Source organism: Toxotes jaculatrix, chromosome 10 (genome assembly GCF_017976425.1).
Source record: "Toxotes jaculatrix isolate fToxJac2 chromosome 10, fToxJac2.pri, whole genome shotgun sequence".
In the NCBI taxonomy this organism is placed as follows: Eukaryota; Metazoa; Chordata; class Actinopteri; family Toxotidae; genus Toxotes; species Toxotes jaculatrix.
In genome coordinates, this window is record NC_054403.1 from 12,215,324 (window position 1) to 12,236,190 (window position 20,867).

At 43.6% G+C, this 20,867-nt stretch overlaps 1 protein-coding gene across 1 annotated transcript; it reads right to left on the bottom strand.

Annotated features, from left to right (window-relative positions):
• Positions 1–7,456: 7,456 nt before the first annotated feature.
• On the bottom strand, positions 7,457–20,600 carry kctd12b (potassium channel tetramerisation domain containing 12b). Its single transcript, XM_041048334.1, has 2 exons — positions 19,001–20,600; positions 7,457–8,303 (listed from the first exon to the last, which is right to left on the bottom strand). The coding sequence occupies exons 1-2, from the start codon at positions 19,842–19,844 to the stop codon at positions 7,738–7,740; spliced, it is 1,410 nt and encodes a 469-aa protein (XP_040904268.1). The 5' UTR covers positions 19,845–20,600; the 3' UTR covers positions 7,457–7,737.
• Between the last annotated feature and the right edge of the window lie 267 nt (positions 20,601–20,867).

Genomic DNA, 20,867 nt, shown 5'->3' on the forward strand with positions numbered 1-20,867 from the left:
CCGTAGACCTGAGGGTACTTGCTGAGTCTGGTGATAATTCTCTGTGGGTTTGTCTCTTGGACCAGTTCCTTTCACACAGAAGGTGTCAATATAAAAATATAAATTACAGCCACTATCAGTTTCAATAAAGCACTCAGTAAAGCCCATTTTTGTGAGTGGGAGTTTAAGTTTTTCCAGGACATGTTTTGAGGTGTGAGCTTGTGCTGTAGTGTTGCGAGTGACTGGCAGTTTGCCAGACAGAAAACAGCATCACTAATGCATGCAGCCCATTTGGATGCAAAGAGAAAGGAAGCCAACGATGTTCCTAGTTTATTTGGGAACAACGGGGGACTAGAGAGGGCTCTGTTGTTGCTGCAGTGTTTGTTTGTTGCTCTGGAGCCGGCAGGGCCTCGTGGGAGACTTGGAGACAAGACACACACACACACACACTCACAGACACCCGCACAGTACATAAGGAGTGACGATGATGTACAGCCTCGGTGTGTTGAGGAGCCTCTTCAGCAGTACATGCCAGGAGAGCGCAGTGACTCAGGCTGACACAGCGGGAGTGTAGGGCCAAGGAAACTAGTATCTGCTCCCAGTGCACCACAACTCCTCCTCTGCCTGAAAGAGTGCCGCTTTGCAGAATTTGGGGCTGAGCTTCCAAAGACTCCCTGGCCCTATTGTTAACGGTAATGTGTTTTGTTGTTTAATGTGGTCTATCTGCTGCTTGCATCCCTGCAGTTCTGAGTTTTCATTTGATCTCCTCCTTGTTCCCCAAAGAGGCTAATAATCTTCATCCACGCTGTGCTAAATAAGTCAAAAAGCTCATGTGGTCCTGCAGACGTTCCTTGTACAATAATGATTCAATTAATAATAATAACAAAAGAGACTCAAAATTTGGAATTGTCACCTCAGGGCATGGGGATGGAAAAATAAAATAAATACCTTGTAGAGCAAGTCACAGAGCTTCAAAGGCTCTGACATTTTGATGAGGATTCTTTTAATATAGTTTTAATAATGTCAGTGTTGCACACTGGGAATTTTCTTTAGACAATAAGATGAGCCTCCACTGCGACTATACTGCAGCTATAGGCAATGTTTTCTATCTCTCGCTTTTACACTTGTTTGTCTCTAAAATATTTGGGCTGAACTGTCCAAGGCCACATAAAAAATGCATGTTTTCTGCTTCTGGGTAGACTTAACGTTCCCTTTTAAACAATAACAACAGAACTGTACAATATTTCCATATTCCTTTCTTATTTTTTTATGGTCATGAAAGATTTTGCAACATAGGAATGAGCTGTTAATGAAGGAAAGAATGATTATGCATCTGTGCAAGATTATATTATCTACAGCATACATGCAGGTTACAGAGAAGTGTTTGATGTTCGGTACAGATGGATCTTATTGGTGAAGATTAGAAAGAAACAGTTGTCATCTGAAGTCCTTTTGATGCTGCACATGAAAACGTCTGATTAGAGTTTAGTTTTCAACAAACTCATTAAAATTTCTTTTTCAAAATGTTCCTTTTTGTCCCTTAAATTAGTGAGTATTTTACTTTGCATGAGCAGTTGTTTTTAAATGTGCAATGCAGGACAGGGATACTGCATAAAGGAAAGTCTACTCATCATGACAGACAAGACTGCAGTTAATGAGGGACTTGCAGGTGAGGTTTAACGGTCTTAAAAATGCCATTAAAGGTGAAGTCATATCAAATAGGATTAAGGGTTTGGTGTTTAAAAGGCAGCTTTCTCTTTTCCTTTTCCGTGCTAGTACTGTGTGCTATAGAGGTGTTTAAAGAAGTAACAGATGAGACAAAGTAAGTGGCTTAACAATCGACTTTTTTTTTTTAAATAACAGAATATTCTTTATCCAGTGCTGGAATATGGTGCATTTAGTTTTCGCAAACATTTTCTACAAATGCCTTTCTACACCATCTACAATCATTATCAACAGCAGAGTTCCTGCTGTTTACAACAACATCAGCGAGGCATGCTTCTGTCTCCTACTGTCAGGAATACTGTATATTCTTAATACTGCTTATGCCTTGTCTCATTTGCTCTCACAGTGCAGTGATATCTCTACAGTTTATATTCTCCAACACGATTCCAATTAATTATCATCCTGTAGTTCATGAAACACAGACACCGGACCAGTCAGAGGACAGCACAAATCAGACGGCCCTGATGCTGCAGATTAAATTCATGTCAAGCTGCATTCCCTGCCCCACTCCTCTCCACATTGACAGCAGATGGCCTGGAGGGTAACATGTCAGCAGGGCACTCATTGCTATGCATAAAAACGCAACTATCTGGAAAAAGCCAAAGAATAATATGGAATACAGTGCGGTGATTTGCAACAAGAAAAACATTAATGAGCGACGGTGCATCTTGGGACGACTGTCAAAATGACGTGGCTGAATTTTAATCAATTCAAATGATGCGCTGTGACGCATCTCTGCCACTATTACAAGTTAAATATGTTACTCTTCTGCAGGAGGCTTAGCCTGTTTGATATTTGTTTCTATATTTGGTACATTATAATTCCCATGCAGAGCAAGGGAGGCTGTTCCAATCACGCAGCAGTCTCTGCAAAACAGCGACAAGGCAATGTGCCTCGCATTCAGACAGGTCATGTCATATTTTCCACAGAGAAATGTAGTGGGCCGGGCACTTGGCTCACATATCGGACTATCAGGCCATCTGCCGCAACCATCCCACAAATTTTCTTTTATGTGATGCTTGGTAATCAACTCATCTAATGTTTCCATCTACTTCATGCTACTGCACGTCTCCACATGCCTGGTCCCCTGCCATTATACAGCACTACCCATGATGCCGCTGTATATCCTCTTACATACCATTAATCACGTTCGGGGGATGACAAGGATCACGGAGACGGCAGAAATGAGCATCAAAACCTCTCCATACACAGGAGGCATATTCATGTAAAGGATTTAAAAGCAAGTAAAGTGACCCTACTGAAATAATAGAGGTGTGACCGTGTGTGGTTCTGAAAGCTTTTGCTCTGAATCTATGGAAACACATGATTTTAAATGTGAGTGTGGGACAGTGAGAATGGGAGTGTACTGTATGCAGAGAGAAAAAAGGGTTCAGAATTAGGAGATTAAAGTAGCTGCAGGATTAGGCTCCAGGTTTTAATGATGGAAATGGAAAAGCTGTGAACAGAGTCTGACACATTCTCTCTGGCCCTCTTCTCCTCTTCACTGGCTCTTTCCAGAGCATGTGTCTCCTGCTGATTGCGTGGACAGCCTGCAGGGACAGCCAGCTCTGCTCTCCATTAAACAACATACATTTGTTTAAAAAACATTTATGTGCAAGCACATGTTTCCTGAAGCAATGTGGCCGCCCCGGTTAACACATAATATGTGGGATAGCAGATTGTCCACGTGCCAAAACATTTTCACTGTTGTTGCCATTGCAGGTGCGCTTGTCCATATTTAGGACCACACACACACACACACACACACACACACACACACACTGGCTTTAATACATTTGCACTCACATGCATAACGCAGACTCTGTAAATAACAGGATTAAGGTAATGGTTTTGTTAAAGCACTTACATGATTTACAGTAATCAGACTTCCACAGTAACCTGAGTTTACATAATCAGGTTAATGTCTGTAAGGATGTGTAGTCGCTTATTGGAAACATCTTATAATGCCAGAAAATAACAGAACAGAAAATTAAGAGCCAGTGTTCATGGTTTTTTTTGTTATTGTTTTTTTTTTTTTTTTTTTTATGAATTTGCAGAGCACTTTAACATGATTTATGTGGCTTTTTAGCTGTAAATTGAAAGCTGTTCTGCTGTCAGCCAAACAATTTCCCTATCACTCTCAGCTATGCTACTTTTTCTTCTGCCACAACAAACTGAAAAAGACTGATGTGCAAATTCAATTGAATGAATCTGCATAGTTTTTCTCAAACCTAAATAGTTTAATAAGAAGTGCGCTAACATGATTAAAATGCATGTAAATGCACACTTTGATCATTTGGGATCTTTGCTCCCAGTGAGTTATATTCTTAAAAAAGTAGTGGCATATCACCTCTAAAAATAATTGGAACAAAGCAGTTGATTAAGGTCACACCAAACCACTGACAATGTGAAAACTGCAGGCTGCAATATTTTTACACCAGTATGAACCTGTGAGTGCATTAGACAGCCTGACTGCCAGCTCTGCACTCCCATTTCAGGCGTAATAATTAGCCCTCCGTTCTCTTATCTGCCCTAAAGCCACATTTCATTAGCACATACATACTGCTTGCACACAAAGTTTATCTTAAAGTGTGAAACTCTTACTGACTGCTGAAATACTAAAATATCCTAAGACCCTCACTGCAGCACTGTATTTTACAAGGATCACTTTCAGCTGAGCTTTAATTGTCAGGAGGGCCGACTGTACCGAAGATAACTCATGCCCCGAAGAAATGAGATGCTAATGTATTGCTGGCCATTCGAAATAAATCTGCAAGGTGCTCTTTCATGCAAATGCAAGCCGCCTTGTGTGTCAGCAAAAAGGCAAAAAAAAAAAAAGGAAAGGATACATTAGAGGAAAGAAGATGGAAGACTGTGCTCAGGATATTTGTGGCACGTTACATTTGACATTCTGTTTTTGCTGAGGGCTGCTGTGAAAACAAAGGGGGCGGGGGCGGGGGGGTTCACAGTCAGTCCTTTTTTTTCTCTTCTCATATTCACATTACTCATTATGTTTTACTGAACAGTGGGTGTTTTAATCTAATCAGATGCAGTTCTAATGGGTGACGCTTTCAAGTTTGGCCACACAAACCCCTTTAAAAGTCTTGGCTTTGGATCCAGCACTGGCATTACAAAATCATAGTGGAAGGGCTTAATTTAGTTTTCATCCTTTTTGCCCTGGGTGCCACAGCAGTGAAAACTTCAGGAAGTGACTTTAAAGAAAGAACCCATGCTTAGCTCTACCTCTGTCCACTGATAATCACTACAGCTACAATTCGTAGGTTTGATCTCAAATGCTTAAATATTCTGTCAAAGAATGTCTTTCTGTCAGTCCTGTTCCCACCAGACTGCTTTACCTCTTCATTTCAAAGGATAACTATTCCCTTTGTTGAAGGACTGAGCCTATCAACTTCAGAGATCAAATCCTCATAGTGCATCCATAATAAGTCAAAAGGCCAGCTTCAGAGGGTTATACCAAAAATAAAAAAAAATAAAAAAATAAAACACAAAGAGTGAAAGAGAATTGAGAACTGAACATTTCTGATGGCGAGGCCTAAATGAAAAGGACTCTGGTGTTGGATAGGGATGTCTGTTTTGTCTAACAGGATTCCAACACAGCAGACTGTGCAGCTTCTGCCACAGTAAACAGGAATTTTAAATTGGGAAGACTTGTTGTTTCAATCCTCTGCGTGCATCCTGACTCAGGCGCGCTCTGATGACACTCCTCCTAGCACGGGAGCCCGGCCAGCGCGCTGTCGCTGTCCAAGCCGCCGCTGAAAGATGAGAAATACGAGAAAAAGAAGCTGATGAGGCAATACTCTCTAATGAGTTGCAAAGTGGAATCTTTTCTATGGATTTCTTAGCAATCAGCAGCCAGCTGGACACGGCTTGAGTGTTGATGTCAGTGTGAAATCAAGTTTCAGCAAAGACTGACTGGACGGCATTAATTGTCGCCACTGTGTAGCTTGTGAGAGGAATAGCCTGCTGTTTAGAGACTCTTTAGGACCGTGGCAAACCCTAATCTGTTGTTAAACCTCTACTCAGAGCAAGAGGATATCTCTATTGCTCCTTAGTGGTTACCAGTGTGCCTGATAACACTATTCTATTTGTCTGATGTTTAACAAGATAAAACTTCCCTCTCAGCCAATACTTGAGGATTAACGTCTTAACCTCAATATTAACCCTGGGCAACGCAGAGCTGAACTCCATCAGTCTGGAGGCGCGGCGCTGATAGAAAGCTCCGGGTTAAGACTGCATCATTAGAGCTCCCAACCAGAGATGCTGTGTACAAACCAAGGAAAAACACTACAGGTTGGACTTTGGTTCTGCTCTGGTCAAATTAGATGGACAGACAAAATAAAAACAGATAAAATGAGAGAGCATCTTCAAAGCTGTGTTCAATAAATCAGTGATCTATTGTGAATGTGGTGGTGGAGGCTCTGTGTAATATTAAAGCTTGATGTAAAGCCAACATTTCACATGGACGTTTTGGTAAAGCACAAGAAAACAGCAATTTTTTTATGGTCTCAGTTTCTAGAGGAAACAGTATGCCGGTGAGGACATGAAGAGGAAATGATCAAAAGGGCTGTGTACACTATCTTGAGTTGTCACATGTTTTGGAAGTTCAGACTGAAGAAAAGTAATTAGGGAAGAGTCACATGGTTAAGTAGGTTTTAAGAATAAGAGGGATAGTCTGCAAATACTTCCAAAACGTAGACTGGCTCCCTGTTAAACCACACTGTCTCATTTTATATTTTTAGTCTTGAGATAAAGAATATATGACGTGGTTATGGAGGACTTGGAGTTGTTTAAGGTACTTTGTACTAATGGAGCTGGAAAGTGGTTTCATTGCAGGTTTTGATGGAGCATGTGATGGATTGTTATTGCTTGGAATGTGACATCAAGATTTGCGTCACGTAAAACTGATGGGATTTTAATATTTAAACATGAGAAAATCATTTTTCTTCCATTTCTGTAGAGTTTATTCTTGAATCATAATATATTTTCTTGCCAATTACATGAGAAGATTGATGTCCACTGTCCAGACGTGGTGGCGACATGGTGGTGACCTTCTCCTCTAACTCTAACTACTCAGTAAACGAGTAGGCGTATTTCCCACATATCAAACTGTATGACTGCTGAGAATTAGTCAGGTAACTAAAAAGATAAATAGCAAACAATTTTTCATTTCATTGTGACTCATCCTCTGTATCCCATAACAAGGAGTAGAACAAGGTACACACATATGCACACACACACACTCACCTGGTAATTCATTAGTGAAGCTGGATGAACATTTTTATGCAGAGCAGATAGAGGAACAAATGGCACCGTGCATTGGTTCATGTAGTCATTACTGTCATTATTATTCCACATTCAGGCCGTCTGTAATTACCCACTTCGCTTCCCGGCACAGCACATTCTCGTGCTGAATTCTTTTCCATTGCTAGCTTGAAGATAATGTAATCACAAAATGAACCAAACTGCAGAGCTTTTGAATCAAAGGCAGAGAGGAGAAGAAAGGCTTTGAAGTCATACGGTTAATATTGATGAGGTGAAATAGTTGAGATGATTAGAGGCAGAGATTTCATTTTTTTCTTTTATTTTGCCTCAGCAAGGTCAAACGCCTAAAATTTCACACGTAGCGTGGACACGTTACAGAGAGCAGAGCAGAAATTTCTAATTAATGACATTACACATTATCCTTTCGTTTCAGAGAGAAGAAAATGATTCAGAAAATTTTTCAGTGTTTCCATACAGCGGTATGTGGAACATGTGGTGTCACTAACAATTTCTAATGATGATGGGAAAAGACAAATCTTAGTATTTTAATCTTGTGTTTATTTCTACACAGCCTAAACACTACACTTTATCAATTTTGTTCTGTTGACATGCAAGAGCTACTACATTAGAGGTTTAAGTAAACTTGCTGTGAATATATAAAGCGGGAGTCCACTGCTCACAACATGTTCTCGCCATTGTTATAAAATCCCTGTCAAATTTGTTGCCACCATGTTGCCACAGCAAAGGTCTCTACGCATTATACTTCTTGAGCAAGTCACTTTGCCAGTGCCTCTTGCGATCTGGAAACACTCTGGGCAAGCGAATCTTTTTGAAGTCCTCGATGCATTTCTTCAGATCCTCCTCCAGCAGCTTCCTCTCCTCTTCGTCCTCATCCACCCCGAGCGGGGGGCCGCCGTTCTCCCTTACGGAGGGACGCGGCAGTGTCTTTAGGTTGAGGGTGGTGGGACGCTGGGGGCTCTCTGCGGGAGGCGGCGTTGGGGCAGGAGGAGGAGGGCTGGAGGTAGACGAGGGTTTGGATGATGGCAGAGGCGGAGGCAGGACTGGAGGTGAGAGAGGTGGGAGGTCAGGGCTGTCTGTAGGGGGAGGAGGCGGTGGAGGAAGAGGAGGTGTTAGAGGAGGAGGAGAGTCCAGGGGCAATGGGTTTCGTAGGTCCAGCGTCGTGACGCTGCTGGTTTCTGGAAGGCTTTGGGTTCGGCCAGAGCTGCTGGGCTCCACAGCAGCTCGTTTAAAGGTCTCCACTTCTGTGAGAGCTGGGGGGTCAGAGGTCATCAACTTGGAATTTACTGATGAACCACCTGTGGCAGAAAAAAATAAAAAGCCAATTGAATGTGAGTACAATTTGGGACATTTTGTGCTTAATTCAAATCATCTGAGAGCTTGGTTGCTTTCTTGCTGAGAATTAGATCCGTAAATTTCTACTAATACATACTGAACATACAGACATGAGCTTGGAATCAATCTCCTCAATTAACTCTCGACAAAAAAGTATTTTCCAAAATCAGACTAGTCCCATTGAATTTCATAAGTGGTAGGATAGATAGAATATTCATACTCAGGTATCTGGTGTGTTTGAATTAAGGTCTCAGCAAACAGAACAACACATGCTGGCACAAGAGCTTGTCAGAACATTATGGAAAAAGAAGTTAGCAGAGAAAGGGGAGGAAAGGAAATGAGCGATAAGGAGAGTAGAGGACAGTTTCGCTTAATTTCAGAACTCCCTTGTACCTTGGTTTGCATGTATATTATCCTAGAAGGAATACAGTGACTGAACGAAGAGTGTGAAGCCTCCTGACTGAAGCTTGACAAGCCATTTTTCACGGTATGTTGATTTCTCATCTCATCTCTGTGTGAGGACCGAGGAAGTTGCTGCCGTGCAACTTCTCGGAATAGTTGGAGTGGCACATGCACATTCCGTACCCCTTGGTATTTGAAAGCCCATCAACCATTTTGAATTGCCCCCTCTCTCTTTACAAACAGCCTGTTTTTTAGAAACAAGTGGGCGGTCTACTCAGCTTCTCGCTGTTCTTTGGTTGTTGAAATCATGCTACACAGCCTCAGATTTGCACTGCGCTTTTAGCCCACATCCACCGAAAAGCGGATCAATTTCAAAATGCATATTTTTTTTCTTTTTTGGCCTTCCATTTTGCACTAATTCTGTGTTTCTGACCACGGAGAACACACCACCCTTAGTGTATTCAAATTTGCCCTTTTAGTGCTGTAGGGTGGACTGGGAAAATCCAAAATCTCACTATAATTAATGATCTTTATGCGTTCTCAGGCTCTCTCGTCATGTGATCCATTTTGGAGAATCTTGACTTGCTCAGTTCTGTAAACAATAAACAGCATTTCAAAAAGAAAAAAAACCTCCGGAGGAAATGGTGCAAAGCTGCTGGCTGCAAACGCCCAGAAGAAGAGATCTGAGCTTTTTCTTGTCGTTGTGGTATTTCAGTGTGAACCCTGAACTTTCAGAGAACAATCAGAAAATGCTCCACGGATGGAACAAAAAAAAAAGAAGGAAAAAAAAACAACTTAATGCATCAACATTTTTCAAAATATCCACATGAGTTTGGACATGGCCGTAGACTAAGTTAATATGTAATGACAGCCCTGCATGCACACTGCTCATTCACTGCATCATCCGATAGAGTCACAGTCACACAATATCAAATCGCATGCATTCTCACACTCACAGTGAAGCAGCACACTGTACACGTGGCTGCAGAATATGAAAACACATAGGAGCAGCTAATCTTTCTCACAACCTCTCATGCAGAGATATGCAGGTACAATGTGTCACACAAACACACACGCACAGGGGCAGACACACAACCCAAACACACATGTGTCTTGACATACAAAGACACACACAAGGGCCTGCACTCTTTCCTTCAACAGGGCTCATCGTCACGGTAACCCGTCTTATATAACAGGAAAAGCCGCTTGTGTCAAACGGAGGCGGCACAGAATATTCTCCCACTGCCTTGGCTTTCTGAATACCTGAATACAAGTGTGTGTGTGACAGTAAGTGCCCAAGCCCGTGTGTGAGAGCAACTGAGTGTCGTCTTGTGTGTTTGGGCATGCATGCGTAAGTGTGTGTGTGTGTGTTTACTGTATGTGTAGGTGTGTGTGTGTGCTAGTGGTTGTATTCTGGGCGTGCATTGGCATTTGAAAGAAGGACAGATAAAGGCAGGGAGAAAAAAAAGAAGATGGAGGAGAAGGAGGAGTAACAGGAGCATGTTCTCCACTGTGTTTGTTTGTGTGTTCGCTGCCTTCAGTGTCTCTCATAATGAATACATGTGTTTGAGGGCCTCATGGACGCGGGAGTATGGTGGCTTAGCAGTGTCGGAGGAATAATCCACTGGGGGGATGGGCTCCGTGTTTTCCTCCACCACTAAGCCTTGTGGAGGAGAGCAGCGAAAGAGTGCACTCAACCCTTTTCCCCGGGCCACTTCTCCAGGGATATATGCAAAAGCCAAAGCACTTTCTCACACATCCTCTCTCCTCTCTCTCCGCCTCACTCTCAGCCTCTCCCATCTGTTCAGTGTGACACATCCCTCCGTTGCCATCATTACTGCTATTAACAACTCTAATGTGTCACTGTTGCCAGGGTTTAGCACCTCTCTGTCACAAAATGTCTCCTGCTTGGTTTGTAATGTTACTCTCACCTGAATCTTTATATTGTACGCCAGTCATAGCACACAGACTAAATAAAACCACGACGAGGCATCAAAACAGATACTCCGTAAATAATGTAAACATTTGGCAGTGTCTATTATATTGAAACTGAACTGAAATTAAAATTCATTTTTGCTAAGAAATAGCCATGGTTCTATGCTTGTTTTGACCTTTGTGCTTATTTAAAGGTTTATTTATATGTCCGTGCTACACTTCTGTAGGCTATACAGGGCTTTGCTTAGACACTGTTTCCACATATGTGTCCAAAAACAGCTGCAGCATCATTGTGGTTTATATTTCCACACAAACAGTGTAATCTCAGTCCATCTTAAACACACAACAATGTGTGAATGTGGAATAAAGCTGTTTAAAAATTAATGTATAAGCTGCTTCTGAATTACCTTGAATATGACCAGGTCAGTCAGCCTGTGGGTACTTTTTTAAAATTCACTGTGTCCGCTGACAGGTGTTGTGACCCGAGGATGGGGAGACTAGCAAACAAGAGGACAGCATCATCACCATGGTAACGCCACAATGATGTGCAGGGGCCAGAGCTGCACAAATGCATAGTAATGTCTCTCAGACTGAGAGGAGCCTTTTATCCACAGTGTGAAGTTGTACATATGGCTCTATCCTGCTGTTCTAAAGGGAGCTCACGCTACATAGGTTTGGCAATTACAGAATTACCTTGTATTCAGCTCAGATACCCAACATCTGCTTTGTGAAATGATCTGTATGGTGCCTAATGATAGAGTGGGCCTCATCACCTTCAGTCTTCACACTCATTGTCTTTCCTCTCTGATTACTGTCACAGCAAATACGTACGGGGGTGTAATCAGACATGGTAATATTATATTCTTCTTCTGACTTTACATGCTGGGGCATAAGCACATCCGCCTGTATCAAAACCACTGGAGTGTGCTCCTAAGTCTCTGAGCAATTACAAATCTGTCAATCTACATAATGTTGAGGAAATGCGTGACGTAAACAGCTGGAGACCGGGGAGCTGCTGCCAAGAAAGAAAAGCAAAGAGGGAGTAAAAGGGTTAGAAGAAAGAGAAAGAGAGAGAGAGAGAGAGGGAGGAAGAGAGAGAGAGAAGGAGGTGTTTGAAGTAAACCAGTGAGCCAGTCATCAATATTTCACCCACAGATAAAGTTTTCCAGTGCATTTGGCAAGGAAAGGAGTATTGTATTATTTTTATTTTTTGCAGGACACTGCAAAAAAAAATGCAGGACACTTGGAGAGTCAACTCCAAGTGTCCTGCTGATTCACCTGCTCCACATGCCTCCTTTTTATCTTCCCTTGCTTTAAACACCCTGAGCTGCTGCCTGGCGTCCACAGACCATAACCAGCCTGACTAAGCACCCTAAAGCCTATCCTGGCACCCCTTAGCCGCTGCAGAGCCTGCAGCCCTTCCCCCTTCTCCCTCCTGCTGCCACCTGCTTCTCCTCCTCTGCCGGGTTTCAGCCGGGGTCCAACCACGCTCAGGACTGCAGCACCAAGGGCAAGCCTGACTGTTCAGATTACTGATAATTAGAGGGGCAGATTAGAGCCCAGGTCTCCAGATGGCCAAGGTGAATCCCATCCGAACAACGGCCCTGACAGTCACATTTACAACTCACCGCTTAAAGCAAGATACACAGTAACTGCTCAAGGTCCTTTCGCTGTGGCTTCACAAAGTTGATTCATTGTGGACATGTTACACAATACATGACGCAACTTTTTCCGCCCGTCAGAGATTTATTGCATGCAATTAAAACTCATCAGAGTGAAGCAAATTGCCATCTTGAGACATTTGTCTACAAAACAAAATGAAAAAACTTCAGAAACTAAATGCACACTGGTTTAAATTTTGAAAAAGTTTCAAAAAGACATAAAACCACACAGTGTTCACACCAAAACCGATCACCAAAGCATATGAAAGAAACCCCATAAAATAAGACCATGCTTTTAAACAACATAAAACCATATTCCATGATCAAAAAACAGTTTAAAATGGAGAATGGATGGCCATTCAAACAACAGCATTAAAACAAAGCGGGATTAACGTTAAATTAGAATTACATATAATCCTCCTCACAAAGAATCCAAATTTGTGATCATTTTGTGACCTTTTTAATGAAGAAATGTTATGTTTTCTCGCTGCACTGTGCAACTTTTGTCTTGTTTTGTCTGGGAAATTAGTATAAATAATAGATATCAGACTCTGTGTGAACAGGGCTGTGAAAAAAACAGTGTATTTAGACTTTGGCTTGTAATGAGAAGGCCGGAAAAGGCCGGTTGCTGCTGAGTCTAACAGGGGAAGTTCAACAGTCTTCTGATTGTGTCCTCAGTCAGTTATTGCCCCAACTTCCACTTCACGTTACCCAATCCCACTGTACGCTCTGTCTGTCTTTCTCTCCCCTTCTCTCCTGTCAAATTGCTGCTGCCTCTCTCCTCTTGATCCTCTTCTCATATTTACAGTCTCTGTGGTACTGTATATGAGGAACTGTGCCACTTGAGCTATCCTTTTTTTCTTTTTGTTTCTTTCCTTTTTAATCCAACCATTTCCACCGCTCCCAACTCTCTGACTCACTCTCTAACTAATTTCATGCTCCCTCATTCCCATCCTACTTTCCACACATCCCTCATGCTTTCCACTGTCAGTTATTTTTTTCTGTCTTGGAGAAAAGAATAGATTGCAAAGTAAAAGCGAATAATAGAGAGAAAACATGGAGCAAGATAGATGAGATTATACAGAACTGCACCCCCTCTGTCTTCTTGGATTTGACTACACCTTGACCTTGCATGACGGAGTCCCCTTGGAGTTCATGGGCTAATATGTTTTGAGACAGCTGCTCTCTGTTTGAGATGAGTGTGAAGAGGAGGAATAAGAGGAGGAGGGCAGAGGAGCATGTGTGCCCATGCTGGAGGATAGAGCAGAGCAGCGAAGGTACACATCTGGCTCAATGCCCAGCTCACTATAAATAACCCAACACACAATGAGATAAAGATGCCCCGAGCCAGCGCTACTGTACGCTGTGCATGTGGGCTTAGATGGCAGCGTGGGTGAACCGTGTTGTTGTCAAGGACAAAACACAAACACAGGGGCCTGAGCTCACGTACGTGTACATGTGAAAATGAGCGAAAGCATGCAAAGCTCTCCGCTGACGTTTAAACACATTACATGCATTGCGCTCTCTTCGCACACATATGTCACATACTGATGGAGAGCAGGCCCAACGCTGCCGCTGCTTTCTCCAGTTCGCCACTACAACCTCCTACTGGCTGACTCTCCTCTCAGGTAATTAGCAGCAGCAATGATGCTTTTCTGTATTAGCATGGACTTCTCCTGTTTATTGCCGTCAGGAGAGAACGAAGGAGGCAAATGGCTTGTTTGCCTGCTAATGCATTTTTAACTGGTCACAAAGACGAGTGAAAAGGAGGCAGCCAATTAGATCTAAAACCTCACAGCTTCGAGTCATTAGCCTCGTAGAGGAGGGTTGCTGCTCGTGTTCTCCTAGCAACCCCCCCACCCGTGCATGTGTCCGTCTGTATTTGTGTCGGTGCGCATTCAGAGACGCCAACTGCCTGCTCAGCATATTTGTGAGACAGGGAGTGCACCTAGTTCATTGCCCCCGCGTGGCCCTCCTCCCTTCCCCCATACCAACCCAGTGCTGACCCACCCAACGCACAGGCTCGAATACTCATCCGACCTGCTCTCCAAACATCCACGTAAGCACAAACACGAGCATAAAAAAAACAAAAACAAAACAGAGCCAAATCATACTGGCGTGACAATTCATGGAGGCTGACAAGACATTAAAACAAGTTTAGAGCCACAGATGGTTGCAGCAGAATGTGGAGAATAAACAGTAACAGCAGCATGCAGACAAAATCCGATAGTACACTCAGTCTAAGATGTAGAGAAAATGACTCATTGTGGCGCTGTGTGTTGTCAGTCTAACTCATGTGATGTGCCTATTCATAAAACCTGAGCTGGTTGTAGTGAATTTAAAGGCACAGCTCGTCTGATGAAAATACAATTTCTTTCTTCTCGTTTACTCCCTTTTTTTGTTGTTGATGTAATCATACCATCAATCAATATTAATCCCAACCATACTGGGTAATCCTGTGGATCTAAATCTGTCTGGTGTAAGTGAATCTCTCGGAGTGCTGACGGAGCTGACAGGCCACTAAGGAGCACATTACATTGCAGCACGGCCCAGTGAGGGGTTTGTTTGTCAAGACGACCCGGCAGCTCTTTGTATTGTATAACAGGACCCTTCGTGCTGGAGTTGTGCAGGAAGAGAGATAAGATGGGAACACCAAATCCTTCCCCGCTTAAACACACACTCCCAGTCTCATCTCGCTTCTATCAGGTTATCTGTCTCTCCTTGCTCCCTTGCCCCATTTTCCAATCCCTTTTTTCCTTTGACGTACATCCGTTCCTGTTCTCCTCTGCTCTCTTCCTTTCTTTCTCCAAATGGGGGGAAGCAATGACCCAGCTGGCTATGAGACAAGGCGATCATTTTAAGAGAGGAAAGGAGACGAGGCCAAGGCATGTTGCCATGTAGAGCCGCCTACACTGACAATAGCACTAGAGGAACTCGACACGGGTCAAATCACTGCCCCAAGGTAGAGTTCTCGAAGAGAGAACAGTCCTGTGCTCTCAGGGTACATTTCTGTTTGCCTTGTACTTTAGAGTTCAGTAATGAATTGCAGAAGAAACTGTATTAACTTCACTTCATCGTGATTGGAACAAAACTCTATAAATTAATTCAGTTGATTAATTAATTCAGCTGTGTGATGAACAGGTTTGTCACATGCAATCTGCTGCTATTTTGGATTTTTTTTTTTTTTTCCAAAAGACAGAGAAGCAAAAATTTCATGGTAAAATATCTTTATTGTAACACTCTGGATAAAACACAGGCACACCACTGTGGTGACACAACTAGAGCCTGCTTCTTTTATGGCACACGAGCAGGCATGCTACACTTTTCAGCCACAAGTTTCACAATAGAGCATTAAAAAAAAAAAAAAGGCAGCATGTAGTCACAGGCAGGCCCGTGGACCTCGCTGCTGCTGCTCAATGTCTGAGTGTCAACACTTCTCACACATCTAATGTTGAATGTTGAGTCTCAAGGCAACTCATGGAGGTAAAGACGGAGAGCGGGGTTTTAGGACACTGATGCCTGAAATTTCACATACGAGGCGTTGTCTCTCCACGCTCGCGCTAATGACTGACCTTGGTGATCCCCGTGTTGAGGTGGACTGCCGGAGGACAGTGACAGAGGAATGCTGCCTGCAACTGTGTTTGTTTGGGCTGGAGAGATACTGCAGGCACTGTATTGTCCCCGATCTCTGTGGATTCGTCATGCGTTACAGGCCGAAACAAAAATCATCTGTTTTCCAGGAACGGAGCCACATAAATTTTTCAACAGTTTATGTGAAGCTCATCAGCTATTTTATCTGGGCCAGACTGACATCAGGTTTTAGAGGTCTTATGCTAAGGTAACGAGCTCATGATAATCTCTAGGTAGCAAAACTTGTATGAGTCAGAATTTATAAGACATGTGACTGCCTCACCTACGTAACCATAACACTGGTTGTTGTTCAAGTTTAAATTATGCCCACTTTTCTATCTGTGGGTGTTTTTATTAACAACAGACGAAAATCATTTCTTGATCTTTTAAAAATGGGTAAATCATTGCTCTGCGTGAAGCCTTAACAACTACAGTAATTCACCGTCATGGATTTTAGGTCCAATCTGCTTCAAGATTTTTACTGTATGAAGTAATTAGGTCAGTTATTAGCAACAAAATAAGGGTTTTGTAATCTGCTTTAACAGAGCCTGTTATCTATGCATGTCCTCATTTCTATCCTGGCTCTATATTCTGGTTAACTGCTCGATACAAGTCCAGGCTGAGGAAGAAGAAAAAGAAGAAAAAAAGGGGGGGGGGGGGGGGGGGGGGGGGGGGGGGCAAAATGTGGAGAAAAAAAGTGGAAAAGCAGATGGTAGAATGAGGGAGATGATGCCCAAGGGGAGAGTGTTGAACATTTAATATGAAGTAGAGTTTATGTCCAAGGACATTTATTTTACTGGGAAATTGTGAAATGAAAATGTGAATTGGTTTCTTTTGTGATTGAGTTGTATTGTCACTGAAAATTAAAAATTTAAATCGCAGTAATCGGAGGGCTTGTACCACTTTCCTCAGTTCAGTTGACGCTGAGTGCTGTTCGAGACTGGGAAAACATTTTTGCTATGAATGGAAAATACAACCCAAATAGGAAGAAAACATCTTTTATTTGACAAATCAATTTGCTTTTTGCTGAACACTTTTAATTTCAGTGTTGTCTACGCCTTCAGCGTCACACTGCTGCAGGTCTAACATATTGACTCAGATGTCGACAGCACGTCATCACACGGAAACACAACATTGCGGTTTCTAGACATTTCAGAATACATTTATTGTCACTGTCAGACGCTCTGCCAAAACTACAACCTGACACCTTATCGCTCAGGTGAAATCCTGCACTATGCTGCTCTGCTGGCTGCTTTCCCGGCTCAAAACCCACTTCATATTAAACCTCTTTTTATTCAAGATCTTATTACAGCATCTACATTTTCCAACCTGTGTCTGCATTTTCCTGTCACTGGCTGGATCTTTTGTTGGAGTGAAGTGCCTACAGTTTGTGTTTTAGGCTGAGGTATATGATGTGCAGACCTGTCCTGAGACTGTAACTGGGAAAAAAAACCCTCTCCCTTAACTCACTCCTCTACAACCTAAGTTATACCTGCTCACTATAAACTGCCCTCAAAATGCCCTTGCTACAGTGGTGAGAATTGGGCTTTGGCTGGCTACAGCATAATCCTACCCTTTCTCATGGGTATTCATTTACAGTAAGTGAGAGCTATCATCAAATATGCAACAGCTTCAACTAATACTGAACTGGGTATTAAGGATAACATTATTGTTTACAGAACACTCAAAAACATGATCCGCTATGGTGACTACTACAGTTTTCTTCTCATGGAAACAACATGTAGTCGTGGGGTAAAACCTGTCCCAAGAAGCGCTCCACTGTAAAAATGCTCTCGAATATCTAATTGAGCAAAAGAAATGTCAAAGAAGCACAATGAGCAAAAACTAAAAAATAAAATAAAGCCGTGGGCTGCGAGTGATGTAACGCCTTCCATCTCATCTCTGCCCTCCCAGCGTGGGTGATTAAAATACTGAAAGCTCCATTGCACAATCAATACACACAACTCATCCGGCTACCTTTTTTTTTCTTTCCGTCTATGAGATCTCTTGATATCTGAGCTTTCGTTGTTCTTTTTTTCATTTTTTTTTTCTTATCAAAGCCTGTTGCTTTTTCATTTGCCAAAGAACCAGCAAGTGTCCTTTTGTAAAGGAAATTCCACACACCTACAACCTGCTTTTCCCTTTCAAAAACAAAACAAAAAGCAAAAAACTTCAATGCATCCTTTTCCCTGTCCGTGTGGCTGTATTATCTCAAGCCTCATTCATTCATAACAGCAACAACTGAACAGATAAACTACTGTATGGCACGTTCCCAATCATCCACGTGGTTCTGGACACGTTTAATAAAAACTGAAGGAAATAAGATTTTTGTGTTACACTTCTTTCTTGTGCTGCGGCTGCTCACATCCCTCAAGGCTGATAAGATGTCCAATTATTTGGTAATTTAGTTCAGAGGAGCAGGAGAGAGTCCAATCTGCTCGAGTAAGCAGGCAAAGTATAGCACTGTACATCACGGCCACTCTTTGAAGCCCTTTCCCATATGCCCTTATGACTGGTTCAGTAGTCATACAGACACACTGGGGCGCTTATTTAACTGAATTAGCTCTTGGATACGGCATTGTGTTTCACCAAGGCAGATGCAATCAATATATAGAGTACAAAAGGGAAATAGTACATAGAAGGTATCAGTCTCCGCAGGAAAAAGCTGTGGGGTTGCTGAGGTTGAGGACCTGGGTATGGGGGGGGACTACAACTAGATGGAACGGCGGCTTTAGTAAGGGCAAAAGCTGGACCTGAGGACGAAGGAGGGTGGATTTGAGGTTGAGGGGTTGGGCTGCAGATTGGACCTGCAGAGAAGGTATGAAGAGTCAGAGCAGCTGCTGCGTACTGTTCATAGGATAAAAGCTGGATGCTGCGGAGAGAGATGGAAGGGCACAACATCTACGGTACATCTACTGGAGCAGGAGCCATCAGAGAGAGAAAGACAGGATGGCTGGAGGCTGGAGGGGGGTAGGGGGGCACTTGGAGACAAGGTGGGGGACCAGAGGAACAAAGCCGATAGTCTCACTCACGGTAGAATACATATTCAGTGTAGCTGGTCCAGATCTTGTCGTCCGTCTGCTCATGGGCAAAGGCGCAGGTTCCTGTGGAGTTACAGGCCACCATGTGGAAGCCTGCATCAGCCAGCTTGTCAAAAGCCTGCTCCAGGAAGGTGAACTTGAGATAGTAGCGAGATGTGTAGCGCTCAGGGGGGCGGTCAGGGTCACGGCTCTCGTTCAGCGTCTCCCCAAATACCTCTTTGGCCAGGGAGGTCTTCCCACACACCATGATCCGTGCCACTCTGCGGAATTTTGCATCGGTGTGGCTGTCACGGCCTAAGGTGTACGAGCCTCTGTAACCAATTGTGATGAACCCGGACCGTTTGCCATCCATAGCCCCGGGCACCAGGCTGGCACAGGCGGCAGCAGCAGCACCCAGGGAGCCGAGGTTACGGGCCGTGTCAATCCCAGGTGAGGAGTCCTCTGGGTCGCTCTGACATCCCTCGTCGCCCAGGGAGTTCTGCTTGCTGATTTTAGGTGCCAGCAGCTTGACGAGCTCTGGCAGATTGAAGAACTCAGCCTCCCTCTGCAGACGCCCGCGCTCCGGGAAATGATCTGGAAGAACCAGCTGCTGGTCCCGCATGTAGTCCAAGATGTAACGGAACAGGAAACCATCACGGTCCACAAAAAAGCGACCCTTGGTGTCCCTGGCCAATCCTTTGGCTGACTTCCGGCTGAACATCTCCCATAGAAGAGAATCTGGCACGCTCGTGAGGGTAGAGTAGCGGGTTATATACACCTGGCCACCAACATTGAGTTCTATAATCTCAGGGAAGGGCACTTCCTCCCCAGATATGCCACTATCTGGTAAAGCCATGGCTCACTCCTGCCACACAGGTGCACTTCGATGCAGCTTTAAAAACTCTCTTGGTTTGCAGTGAAAGTTCAAATTGAAAGGACTTGACGCGATATTTTCAGGGAAAACCTTGCACAGTAGTCGATGAGGCCTGTTGCCTGTCAGAAGATCACAGGTCTTGTCTTGGTGGATCGCCTGTGGTAATGGAGCGGCTACAGCTGAAGCGCACAGCCGGTACGCGCGCACTAAAAGCTGGGCGCAGCTCTCACATCAAAGCCGGCAGAAGCTGGACAGTCGCACAAGCACGCGCTGTCTATTCTGTCTATGTCTAATCTAACTACAACATTTCCTTAGAGTTGCTAGAACATAGCGCAGAGTGTTTCAAGCAGCGCTGAGTGGAACCGTTATGTCCATGTCCTTTACGCGCAGATAGAAGGGGTATCCTGAGGATGTGATTCTGCTTTTCACACCAGTTCTCTGATCAGGAAATGCACGATTTGCACAACTGTCCATAACGACTTCACTACTCTAATGCTGGTCGGTTGTCCTGGCGCAAACAGGATCAGGTGGCCCAACTTCAATTAAGCAATCCATAGTTGCTGATATCTGTGGGCATCCCCCAGTTAAAAACCCACGAGACGAAGATGATGTTGCAGATGTAGTGAGAGACGATGAAGGTGAACAAAAAGATCTCACGCGTTTCCATAGCTCGCGGTTTTAAAATTCACGCGAGCTGGTCAGCTGTTCAGTCCCCTCCGCTCCTCTCTCTCGTGTCAGACTGTAACTCTGCTGCAACATAAACGGAGGATAAGGCATTATTCATCCCGGTTAACCACGCCCACCCGCCGTGACGCGTCTCTGCTGTGATCCAGGTCAAAATACCGTGTCCTCGGAGGGCTGTGTAAACAGACAGGTCGCTGTACTGTATATTTTTCTCAAAGGAGTCCGGGTAATACAGTAGGGCAGCATTCCTCAAAGTTTATACTGAATTGTTAATTACCCCAAACAAATGTATAAGGCCACAGAATCCATTTGAACAAGCCT

Excerpts from the sequence above, each read along its gene's own strand:
- kctd12b (XM_041048334.1), bottom strand. The coding sequence starts at position 19,844 with ATGGCTTTACCAGATAGTGGCATATCTGGGGAGGAAGTGCCCTTCCCT. Across the intron at positions 8,304-19,000 it reads CACTGAATATGTATTCTACC|GTGGTTCATCAGTAAATTCC; the intron begins GTGAGTGAGACT and ends TTTCTGCCACAG.